Genomic DNA, 13,143 nt, shown 5'->3' with positions numbered 1-13,143 from the left:
GCAGAGAAAAACAAGTGAAAAAAGTGTAATCAGCATAGCAGTGACAGGAGAGCCTGTGAGCAGAGATGACGACAGAGCCATGGGACCTGGTGTAGAAGGAAAAAAGGAGGGGGCCAAGTACAGACCCCTGATGTATATCGTCAACACATCAACACAACGTCATTAACGCCAACACAGCCAACACAGCCAACACAGCCAACACAGCCAACACAACATCAACACATGGTCAACACACCAGCCTGCCATCGGACACAGATAGATGGATAGAGCGCGCACACACACACACACACACACACACACACACACACACACACACACACACACACCCTCTCGCGCACACACACACACACGCACACGCACACGCACACACACACACGCACACACACACACACACACACACACACACACACACACACACACACACACACACACACAGACACACACACAAACAAACACCTGCCAAGCAAGCATTATTTAGATTGAATAAATTCAAGTGTATCAGAAAAAGAAAGGTACATGAATCACAATTTCTCTAAATGACATTCCTGCTGTTACAACCAGATGGTTCACATGAACAAACACATGCACACACGCACACACACGCACACCACAAAGGCATTCAGTAAGGGATTCACTGACAATCATTTTGTGCGTGCGTGCATGTGTGTGTGTGTGTGTGTGTGCGTGCGTGCGTGCGTGCATGTGCGTGTGTGCTTGCGTGTGCATGTGCGTGTGTGCATGTACAGTAGGTGAGTCTGACATGTTCAAAGGCAGTACTTATCATTTTCTCATCTCAACTCCCCTGAAGGCGATTCAGAAACACTTCTATGAGACTTCACTAAAGCAGACTGAGAGGACCAGACATCACATGGCTAATAGGATAAATACTCAAAGCCTTTACATCATGTCTTGTCTAGGCAGTGGTTCTTAAAGTGGGGGTGCCAAATGGACCCTTACATGGCTGTAACTCTGAAAGTGTACAAATGGAACCAAATGGACCCGCATTTGTGCACTGTACACACAGTTATGGTGGTTCTTGAAATTTAAGGTCCGTACAAACCGGGAGCGTTAATTCCGCGCGATTAATTCGTATTAATTTAAACGGCTGTTTGTGTTATGAGTACACGCACACTGAGCGTGAGTATAACGAGCTGATGAAGCGACGTAATTATTTTTTCGAAACTAGGTTGAGTTTTCAGCGCCAATATAATCATCAACCTGTATGAATGAGGCATCAGCAAAATAAGTGTTTGATCACGTAATCGCAACGCATTTCCGTAGAGTTTATTTGCGTTGCTCGTTGTGTGTATTGACCGTATGTGTACAAATGTGTGCATTCTCAGAGTTATGGGGGTCCTTGAAATTAAAAGGTTTCAGAACCACTGTACTTAGGTCCCTGAACGTATGAGTATTGGAATGTAACCCTGAGAGGTCCTATAGACTAGAGTACTCATTTCCCATTATTCCGGATGGTTGGAATGTCATCACATCTCCTGACTCACACATCTTACATGTCTACCATCCACTCACACAATGAAGCCGACAAGCCTGTCGGCTTCATTGTGTGAGTGGATGGTAGACATGTAAGATGTAGGCCATGCACTATTATGTAATACACACGCACACATGCATGCATGTACTGTATGTGCTTGTGTGCAGATGAGGCGAACCCTGAATAGTGATGCTACTCTCTGTGTGTGTGTGTGTGTGTGTGTGTGTGTGTGTGTGTGTGTGTGTGTGTGTGTGTGTGTGTGCGTGGGTGCGTGCGTGCGTGCGTGCGTGCGTGCGTGCGTGCGTGCGTGCGTGCGTGCGTGCGTGCGTGCGTGTGTGCGTGCGTGTGTGTGTTTGTCTGTTTGTCTGTTTGTCCCAGACAAACAGCTAATCTTGCAAACCACTCTATCAGTGCCAACATTCTTGTGCACGCTGCCAGTAGCCAAAGGCAGTAACTCCACAAATTTTTCCATGGTGTATATATATTTTTGATATATTTAAAGGCAGGGTAGGGATATTTTTGGTTAAAACTTAAGTTTTTTTTGTTAAAAGGTTAAAGCACTTTTCTGATAGTAATCATTGCTATAGAGAGTGTGTTCAGTAACAGGTGTCTTGCCGTCTCTCCAGCTCTTTAATAAAACATTTTCAGCCAATCATGTGAGAGTACCCCTTTATCAGATTAAAATTTATATTGTTCCAGACAGTTCCAATTATGTCTGCTCATTTCTTTGTGTCATTATTACTACCAATTCCACTTGTTTATCCTGTGCCCTGTATTAGTTCTATATATCTCCTGAATTGATTCAAATTGGTTTACCGTCCTTAAAATACACTTTCTGTTTACTAAAGAGCTGGAGAGACAGGGAGACCCCTGTTACTGAACAAACTCTCTATAGCAATGATAAGCCTACAATCAGAATATAGAGCTTATAGAATACAGAACTTTAATGTTTGTTATGCTTCCTAGAGGAAGGAACTGGAACACAACATATGGTGTTGAAACCAACTTCCTAGTTCCCAAGAACCGCTGTCCAAACAGATTACCTTTTCGATATTGTTCTTTTATTAGAAAAGGGATTACGAATTCTCCAGGGTGGAGGACTGACAGCAACAAAACCAAACTAGAAAACAAATATAATATATTACCTAAGCAAAAGGGAAACAAAAGACAAATACTGTACTGATGTCCCTAACAAAACCAAACAATATAAATAAAACAGCCCCCCCCCCCCCCCTGTTGAGAAGTATAGATGGCAACAACAATAACAGGTGTGTAGCCTATTTAAAATCAAGATAATCACTTAAGTTACAAAAGTGCTGCAAAGGTTTTACTCTAAATAATAAGTCGGCTCAAGTTCGCAAATTACGGGCTACACAAACAGTGTTCAAAATGACAGACGGGTTGGGAGTCGGGAAGGAACCGGTTCGCCGTTGACAGAACTGTTGGTTCTGTATTTTTGGGAATATCATCCTTATATCTTGGTTGGATTTACTGTCGGGGCCCTTCTCTCACATCTGTGAGAATTTGTGCAGGAGGTGTGTTCAGTTACTGGGAGGGTGCTTAGTTCCTGGGAGGTGTGTTCAGTTGCTGGAAGGTGTGTTTAGTTGCTGGAGGGTGTGTTCAGTTGCTGGGAGGGTGTGTTCAGTTGCTGGGAGGGTGTTCAGTTGCTGGGAGGGTGTTCAGTTGCTGGGAGGGCTTTCAGTTGCTGGGAGGTGTGTTTAGTTGCTGGGAGGGTGTTTAGTTGCTGGGAGAGTGTTTAGTTGCTGGGAGGTGTGTTTAGTTGTTTGGAGGGTGTTTAGTTTTCTGGGAGGGCGCTCAGTTGCTGGGAGGGTGTTTAGTTGCTGGGAGGTGTGTTTAGTTGCTGGGAGATGTGTTCAGTTGTTTGGAGGGTGTTTAGTTGCTGGTAGAGTGTTTAGTTGCTGGGAGGTGTGTTCAGTTGTTGGGAGGGTGTTTAGTTGCTTGGAGGGTGTTTAGTTGCTGGGAGGGTGTTTAGTTGCCGGAAGAGTGTTCAGTTGCTGGGAGGGTGTTTAGTTCCTGGGAGTGTGTTTAGTTGATGGGAGGGTGTTTAGTTGCTGGGAGGAGGGAAATGTGTTCAGTTGTTTGGAGGGTGTTTAGTTGCTGGTAGAGTGTTTAGTTGCTGGGAGGTGTGTTTAGTTGCTGGGGGGGTTTAGTTGCTGGGGGTGATTAGTTGCTGGGAGTGTTTAGTTGCTGGGATGTGTGTTCAGTTGCTGGGAGGTGTGTGTGTGTGGGGGGGGGGGGTAGGGAGGTGTGTTTATTTGCTAGGGGTGTAATATATCTCCCTGCCAATCTGAGTGGAATCTGATTGGCCACTGGGATTTGAGCAGGAGAATAACATCTGTCATGCTGTCAGGATGTGTGACACAGCTGCCTGCAGCAAACACACACACACACACATATATATATATACACACACACACACACACACACACACACACACACACACACACACACACACACACACACACACACACACACACACACACACACACACACACACACACACACACACACACACACACACACAAACAAACAAGCGCAAACGTTTGCACACATGCACACACATACATGTACAATTAATCTCAAACTCATCTTTCTCTCTCCCTCACTTTCTCTTCTCCTGTTACCCCTCTCCTCTCCTCCTTCCTGTTTATCTTCCTGTTTCCCTGTCACTCCCTTTCTCTTCTTCCCTCATAACTTCCGCCCACTCTCTCTCCCTACCCCCCCCCTCTCTCTCTCTCTCTCTCTCTCTCTCTCTCTCTCTCTCTCTCTCTCTCGTCCCTCCAGAGGCTGAAGGAGCTCCAGCATAGGGAGTTTGTGAGGAACGTGGCGTCGAAGTCCTGGAAGGATGAGAGGAAGCAGGAGAGAGCTGTGAGACGCCTCCATCAGCTGGCACAACTACAGCAAGACACACAGAGGTAAGAGAGAGAGAGAGACAGAGAGAGAGAGAGAGAGGGAGAGAGAGACGCGCACACACATCTACGACTGAGTATGTCCTTGCTGTGTACTGCGTGTAAGTCTGTGGCACTGTGCATACCTGTGTGTGCGCGCGTGTGTGGTTCAGTTGGGGTTAGAGTGTGTCACATCCAGTCACTATTCCTCAGCTTGATGGATGCGTCCACAGATGTGAGGGCACTCAGCTGGCCACAGGTGAAGTAAATATAACACGAACACACTGCCAGTCACTAGAGAGCATTGTGTGGATGCAGGAAGACATTACACACACACACACACACACACACACACACACACACACACACACACACACACACACACACACACACACACACATACACACACACACACACACACACACACACACACACACACACACACACACACACACACACACACACACACACACACACACACACACAGAATAGGGAATAAAAAAAGGTGCATTTATATAGCGCCTTTAACCAAAGAGCTTTTGTGCCTTACATTCACCCATTCTCTCACCAATGGTGGACGAAAACATGCAAGGCACCAACCTGCTCATCAGGAGCAGTTAGGGGTTCAGTGTCTTACTCAAGGACACTTTGTCACTATAACCCAGGGGGAGCCGGGGATTGAAACAGGGCGGGAACCTTCAGATTCCGAAGCGGACCCTTTACTGAGCCACACTCCGTCATACAACAAAAACGGTGATTAGCTATTTCTGAAAACGTTTGATAATGTTTGAACAACTTCGGCTTTAATGACACGCCCAAAATATGAACACCAGGTTGTAAGTGGGTTAAGTTGTAAATAAGAACGACAGAAGGAAGCAAAACAACAACATGGCAGCTTCCCATCACGGCTTCATAGCTGAAATGTGCCTGCAGCTTCTCACAGCTAAAGCAATCCAAACAATTGGCATAAAAACATCAGAGTACCTCATCATTGACTTCATTGCAATTATGTGCGACGAAGCGTACACTCCTATAATCAGGGGGATTATGCGATGTGAATTGCCGCGCTACGAAACACCCAATTTCATGCAGTGGTTTTCATAGCTTTTGGCACCCTCCATCACCTGTTTGGTCTTATATTTTTATTGCCGGGATTTTTTTTTTGAAATGGTCACGATTTAGTCAATATCAAAGGTAATGAGTGGAAACGATGAAGTAGGAAGTTATTGAAGTACCTTGTTCACAATATCTCACACGCGTCATATTGCCCTTTGCCAGATAAATGAAGATGAGTAAGATGGAGTTGTATACAACTGTGTTAGACTGAGCTGAGTGGAATGAAACTGAATAGTTTCACAGCCATTATGTCATACATAAACATAGATCAGTTTTCATCATTTGTTTTGGCCAAGTCATTAAAACATCGAGCTTACTTAATAATTGAATCAATCTTGGGTGAATGTCATTGTGTATTTAATAAGTCAAAGGCATTTGAATTTTGTTCTTAAATCATCTTTTCTCCAGAGACCATTTTGGGCTTGGCTTTTGAAATCAATGTGTGCATTAAAATGCATTAAAATGCAATGATAAGTTATGTCAAGTATACAGTGAGTCATAGTTAACCACTTAAACAATAGTTGACTGGGGTCCTCCAGGGCTCTATGCTAGGTCCACTAGTATTTCCCTCTACACCAGATCTCTTTGCCGAAATATCGATCTACAAACTCATAACTGAGCTTGTAGTTTGACTGTTTTCACCGGCTAAACATGCCAGACCAGGTATGGTCCTTTAAGTCATCTAAATGTATCTCAACTGAATTGTCCTGTGTGTTGTCCCTGTTGTCTCACCATGCTGCAGGGCTCCAGGCAGAAGTTGTGGGCTGAGGGGCCCGGGGCCAGCCAGGCCTGTCCAAGCCGAGGGCCTGCAGCCCCTCCAGGCCAGAGGCAGCGAGCAGAGGGACCAGAGCCCTGGGGACAGGCCCCTACCCTGCCCCCGCTCCCAGAGAACCCCTCCTGGCCAGGCCAGGATGCTCCCACTGATCCCCTCACATGCAGATGCTCGCTACCCGCCTCCGCACACGTTCACCTCCCATTCTGAGCTTCGCACCGACCCCGGGGGGTCCCTCCAGCATCCCTCCTCTCTGGACGGCAGCGGCTCCCCGGCTCCGCGTCTGGCCTCCGGCGACGGGCCTCTGCCCAACGCGGACCCCCAGGCTCGCCTGGGCCCCTGTCCCCAGGCAGTGTTCCCCGGGCGGGGGAGAGACGGAGGAGGACGGCTGGGCGTCTCCTTCTGCTTCTCCCGCAGGGGGCCCAGGCTGGAGCCTTCCGCCTCCGTCTTCTCCGACCCGCAAGAAGAGGAGGAGGAGAGGGAGAGGAGAGCGCGGATGAGAGAGAGAAGGAAGGGAATAATGGAGGACATCGAGGAGGAAGAGGAGGAGGGGAGGGGAGAGGGGAGGGACGGCAAGCGTGGCATCAGTCCACAGCGCCAGCCTCCGCCTGGCGAGGAAGTCGACAGCAGCGCAGCGCCGAGAGAGAGGGAGAGGAGCGAGGAAGAGGAGGCCGTCTTACCTCCTGCTCTGCCGACCGAGCAGGAACTATCTGCTTCCTCTGCTGTTTCAGGGAACCAAAGGACAAGACAGAGGACACACACGCTCTGCCACACACACGCACCGCACGCACAGACAGAGAGAGAGCAGGACAGCGAGGGAGAGAGAGAGGAGGGGAGGTACGTGAGCGTGCTGGCTAAAGACGGCACGGGCAGCCTGAAATGGCCGCTTCGCCTACTGAGGTTCACCGAGTCTGAACCCCACGTCTCCTACAGCGCCAACCCCCTCTGCCTGTCCCAGCACCCTCCCAGTTGCACCAGTCACACCACTCTAACCAGTCTAACCGATCCAACCGGTCACACCACTGTAACCAGTCGCCAAAGTCACACCACTGTAATCAGTCACCCAAGTCACACTAATCTCACCAGTCACACCAGTCCAACCACTCACACCGGTCTAACCAGTCCAGCCAGTCACACCAGTCCAACCACTCACACCAGTCTAACCACTCTCGCCAGTCACACCAGTCCAACCACTCACACCAGTCTAACCACTCTACCCAGTCACAGCAGTCTAACCACTCTACCCAGTCACACCAGTCCAACCACTCACACCAGTCTAACCACTCTACCCAGTCACAGCAGTCCAACCACTCTCGCCAGTCACACCAGTCCAACCACTCACACCAGTCTAACCACTCTACCCAGTCACAGCAGTCTAACCACTCTACCCAGTCACACCAGTCCAACCACTCACACCAGTCTAACCACTCTACCCAGTCACAGCAGTCCAACCACTCTCGCCAGTCACACCAGTCAAACCACTCACACCAGTCTAACCACTCTACCCAGTCACAGCAGTCCAACCACTCACACCGGTCTAACCACTCTACCCAGATACAGCAGTCCAATCAAGCCTCCCCAGTACAGCCAGCTCCCATCAGACCTCCAACACCCTCCACTGTCAGAGGAGTCCCACACCCACACACCAGCAGCTCCCATGGCGTCCTGTCTGGGCGGAGGAGAGCATCAGACGGAGGAGCTGGAGCTGGGAGCGTTAAACCAGAAGACAGACTCCTGCATGGAGTCAGAGGAAGAGGAGGTGTCCCACCTGCTTCTGCAGAGCAGAGCCCATCCGTCATCGGGGTCTACAGGGGGGCCGCTGCAAGGACAACGAGGCTCACGGCGCGCCGGCCACAGGTTCGACCCCCACGAGTTGAACGAGTTGAACAGGAAGGCCAACTCCCAGAACGACCAGCTAGACGGATTAGGAGGTGCGGAGGAGAGCGGGGAGACGGGAGCTGTCAGGGACTGGAGGAGTAGTCAATTACAGACTGCAGTCTGCGGCGCTTGTAGCGGCAGCAGCAGCAATGTAGACAGGTGTGAGCGGGGGAGAGAGGCGGGCCGCGCGTGCATGTGCACCGGCAAGTGCACGTGCGTACATCAGCAGCAGCGTGTGGGCGTTTCAGAAGTGACAGGCGAAAAGGACAAAAAACACGCAGAGATAAAGAGACGCGGGAGAAAAAGGAGGGAGAGAGGAGAGAGGAGGGTGGGAGGGGAGAGGAGGGAGAGAAAAGAGAGGATGGACAGAGGAGAAAGGAGGGAGAAGGGAGAAAGAGGGCAAGTGCGTCCGGGAGGAAGGTGCAGGGTGAGGAGCGTCATCTCCGCTGTCTCCTCCATCACCTCCGCCCTCACGACCTCCTCCACATCCTCCTATGCTGACATGGAGGGGAGGAGGGGGAGCGGGGGAGAGGATAATGGGGAGAGGGTGGAGAAAAGGAAGAGGAGGAGGAAGAGGAGAGGAGGGCAGAGGATGGCCATGAGGAGGAGGAGGAGAAAGGGCAAGAGGAGAAAGAGGGAGGTTGGGCAGTGGAGAGCGGAGCAGACAGCAGACGGGCCAGAGAAGGGAGAGAGAGATGGTCCGTGTCTCTCTCTCTCCTCCTCCTCTCTCTTCTCCTCCCCCTCGCTGCCGCCACCCAACTCCGAGACATCCTGGGAACGGGGTCACCATGGCAACCCCAGGAGTTTTACTCCCATCGACTGCCGTTGCCCTGACAACACGCAGAGAGACAGACAAGCGGCCTCCGGGGATGCACTGCGGAGACACACTCGCGGTAAGAGGAAGAGGCGTTCAGAGGACCTCTGCGAGGGCCGGGAAGAGGAGGTGCAGAGACGGAGGAGGAGAAACGACAGAGGGTATGGAGGAGGAGGAGAGACAGAGCAGTGGGAGTGGCTCAGGGACTGGAGGCCCAGGGGCGACCGGAGGCCCAGGAACAGGGCTGCGGACTGGGACGGCGCGGGCGCACTCAGCCCCGGTGCTGCGGGAGGCTGCTGGAGCCGCAAAGTCAAATATGCCAGCATGGAGGACGCAGACTGGGACGAGTGCAGCCTGGACCGCTGGACATGGGGCAGCAGTGACAGCTGGGAGGACAGGGGGACACACAGGTCCACGTGGGGCCACGGAGAAGGAACAGACAGCCCCGGGTGTATGTGGAGGTGGACGGGCAGGGTGGACAGACACCCCTCCAGCCCCGAGTGGTGGACGGGCAGGCACGCGCGCACGCACAGCCCGCACAGTGTCCACGACCCCCGGACCAGCGGGTGTCCCAGTCCTGGGTCTTGCAGCCCCAGCAGCAGGACCAGCGTCTCGGAGCTCAGTGGGGGGGAGTGGGGCAGAGCCAGCACGCGCCCGAGGCTCACCCTGGACGGGCTCGTCGCCGCGGGCTCCGTCAGGCCTCTCTTCGGAGGGCTCTGTCCCCGCAGAGAGGTCGAACCCTCTCTGGACCTAGAGAAGAAGCAGAGTAGCCCCTCATCTACCTCATCTACCTCGTCCACCTGCGTCAGCTCGCTATCTCACTGCTCTCCGTCCCGCTGTCCTCCCCCAGGCCTCAGCACCGTGCACAAAGCAGACCCCCTGCCCTCTGAGCCCAGGTCCTCTAACCCCCAGCCCTGTGATCCCCTTCCCTCTGACCCCTACCCCTCCAGCCGCTCGCCCACCACCCCTCCAAGCCTCCTCTCTCCCAGTAAAGCTCTCCCACAGAGACCAGCGAGAACACTGGTCCTTCCACTGATAGGGAAGCTCCCTGCCTTCCAGAAGAAGGCAAACAGGACCAAAGGCGTGATGGAGAGCAGTCGACGAGGGCTGGGAGTGATCAACGACTCTCAGCCCCCTCCAAACGCTGGAGGCCCGCCTCATTCCTGCTGTCAATTACAGCGCGGGAGCGGGGACAAGCGCGCGGATGCGTTCGACGGACAGGCGGCTCAGCCGATCAGCTTCAGCGCAGAGGAGCTGGACAAGTACCGCCTCCTGCGGGAGCAGGCGAGGGAGCATGTGCAGAAGGTGCTGGAAGGGAGTGGAGAGAGCGAAGGCTCGTACGCACCTTCCACGCACGCGGACGGCGGCGCGCTTCCGGCGGAGCCGTACGCGCGCCGCGCCGTGCCGCCGGCCGGCACTCTGCCGGCGGCACACCCCGGCGGCCACGTGCACGCACACATGCACGTGCGTCCACAGGTGCACGCTCCCCTGCAGCATCTGGTCACCCGGGCCGACCCTGCCTACACTCGGCCCTTCGCCCTGGGGGTCCCGACCCCGACCCTTCCTCCTCCTCTTTCTCTTCCTCATCCGTCCTCCTCCTCGCCCTCGCCCTTCCCGGCGTTCCACCACCTCATCCTGCAGCACGCTGCCACCCTCTCCCTGCCTCCCTCCTCCTCCTCTTCCTCCTCCCCTGCCCTCTTCCCCCCTCCCCCTCTTCACCACCGCGTCCTCCTCTCCTCTCCCCTCCCCCACCACCACCACTACCACCACCACCACCACCCCCACCACCCCCCGCCACACCTCTCTCCCTTCTCGCTGTCGGCGCTGTTCCCCTCGCTCCTGCTCCCTCCCCCGTCCTCGGCCCTCCCTCTCCTCCCTCACCCCTCCACCACGCCCTCCTTCTCCCACCCAGCCTCACACCTCTCCCTGCAGCCCCTCCTAGAGCGGATCTGGCCTCTGAGGTTTCAGCAGAAGGCATGATGACTTTTGTGTGTGTGTCTGTGAGTGTGCGTGCGTGCGTGCGTGCGTGCGTACGTGTGTCTGTTCAACACAGGCATTTATCGTTTGGAACAAAAAGTGTTAGATGAAAATGTGTAATAGATAACACCTGCTCATTCTGTGTGTGTGTGTGTGTGTGTGTGTGTGTGTGTGTGTGTGTGTGTGTGTGTGTGTGTGTGTGTGTGTGTGTGTGTGTGTGTGTGTGTGTGTGCGCGCGCACACAATATCACACTCACACAGGTGCATAAGCATACAAACACACACACACACACACACACACACACACACACACACACACACACACACACACACACACACACACACACACACACACACACACACACATGCACACAGACAAACAGAAACACACGCATTCGGTAGACTGACATTTCTGCAGACACCCCGACACACACACACTCACACACACACACACACACACACACACACACACACACACACACACACACACACACACACACACACACACACACTCACACACACACACACACACACACACACACACACACACACACACACACACACACACACACACACACACACACACACACGAACACACACACACACACACACACACACACACACACACACACACACACACACACACACACGTATGTAGATACACACATGCACACACACCCAGTGTCAAACTATTGTCTGTTGTCAAATGAAAATACGTTTCACCGTTTAGCCTCCTGTCTGCGTTGAGGCAGACAGAGAGGAAAGGGCCCCTTTGATCTGTTTGCTTTAGATTACTCTCTGCTCGCTCCCTTGTTCTGTCCCCCGCAATAAAAGGCAACGGCACACCTGCTATTCAAAGACCAGCCGCCTTCCTCTCATCTCTTTTTCCTCTTTCCACCTTTTATGTATAGCAGTGAGCGTTTGAAGTGTCTCCTAGTTTCAGAGACAGTGAGCTTGTGGAGAGCGATATGCCCCTCTCCCTTATCTCCATTTCATGTTAGGTTATCAGGGCCCCAGCTAGCCTTTCAACACACAGAAACTACGCTGTGGGGACCGAAGGCAAGCCATGTTAACCTTGGCATGGGGCTGATTGTTGGTATGTATGTGTGTGTGTGTGTGTGTGTGTGTGTGTGTGTGTGTGTGTGTGTGTGTGTGTGTGTGTGTGTGTGTGTGTGTGTGTGTTTGGTGTGTGTGTGTGTGTGTGTGTGTGTGTGTGTGTGTGTGTGCGTGTGTGCGTGTGCGTGTGCGTGTGCGTGTGTGTGTGTGTGTGTGTGTGTGTGTGTGTGTGTGTGTGTGTATATGACAGAGAGAGAGAGAGAGAGAGAGAGAGAGAGAGAGAGAGATAACCCCATTGGTATGTCATGACATAAAACATATTAAACTTGACTTGGAAGTGTTTGTGCGTGTGCACAAAGAGAGAGAGAGGGAGAGAGAGAGAGAGAGAGAGAGAGAGAGAGAGAGAGAGAGAGAGAGAGAGAGAGAAATAAAGAGATCACACTGTATCTTCTGACAGTCATGTCAACGTTACATCTGGGACAGTGTTTCTATGTGAGGGATGAAGGGTGAGACACGAAGACATCACCCCATTGGTAACTCATCACACACACACACACACACACACACACACACACACACACACACACACACACACACACACACACACACACACACACACACACACACACACACACACACACACACACACACCAGAACAGCAGCAAGGGCAATAAGTACTTTCCATATCTGACACATGTAAAAGAGCTGTGTTTGTACAACAGTTTGTCTCTATAGTGTAAATAATTCCAACTGTGAGTGATAACATTAAAGAATCGACTGAGAATAATTAATAAAGGTTGTATTACACCTTTGAAACAGTGTGGGCTGTTTATTTCACATCTTACGACTTAAGCTACACTTTTACAAAAACGTACACTATTACTACACAAAAACATATGGTTCTTCATTTAAGTTTCATGGAAAGTAAATTCAGAAATACACTAATGTGGAAACGTGTTAGGTTGCATAAGGTTGCTATTTAGCTCCATAAAATAAGGAACCACAGTTCAATGAAAAAAGAACCATGTGGGTTCTCTGTGAAGCACCATACACTGTATGTTCAAATAAAAATACAATACAAGACCCCATCAGAAAATATTTTGTGACAGATACAAGATTTGTGTTGTTA

The 13,143-nt window shown here is 51.6% G+C and overlaps 1 protein-coding gene across 1 annotated transcript in view; it reads left to right on the top strand.

Annotated features, from left to right (window-relative positions):
* Positions 1 to 10,923, top strand: part of znf804b (zinc finger protein 804B) — a gene marked incomplete at both ends in the record, with an annotated part of 78,757 nt that extends 67,834 nt beyond the window's left edge. Inside the window, 5 exons of the mRNA XM_080425815.1 lie at positions 4,298 to 4,428; positions 6,260 to 8,318; positions 8,877 to 10,457; positions 10,566 to 10,706; positions 10,894 to 10,923. Of these exons, the coding sequence (XP_080281941.1) occupies positions 4,298 to 4,428; positions 6,260 to 8,318; positions 8,877 to 10,457; positions 10,566 to 10,706; positions 10,894 to 10,923 (3,942 nt within the window). The remainder of the gene's footprint in view (positions 1 to 4,297; positions 4,429 to 6,259; positions 8,319 to 8,876; positions 10,458 to 10,565; positions 10,707 to 10,893) is intronic.
* Positions 10,924 to 13,143: the final 2,220 nt, after the last annotated feature.

The sequence above is a fragment of the Gymnoscopelus braueri genome, assembly GCF_963280865.1.
Source record: "Gymnoscopelus braueri genome assembly, chromosome: 4".
Lineage (NCBI taxonomy): Eukaryota > Metazoa > Chordata > Actinopteri > Myctophiformes > Myctophidae > Gymnoscopelus > Gymnoscopelus braueri.
The sequence above is the reverse complement of the archived record's forward strand: the minus strand, read 5'-3'. Positions and strand labels throughout refer to the sequence as shown.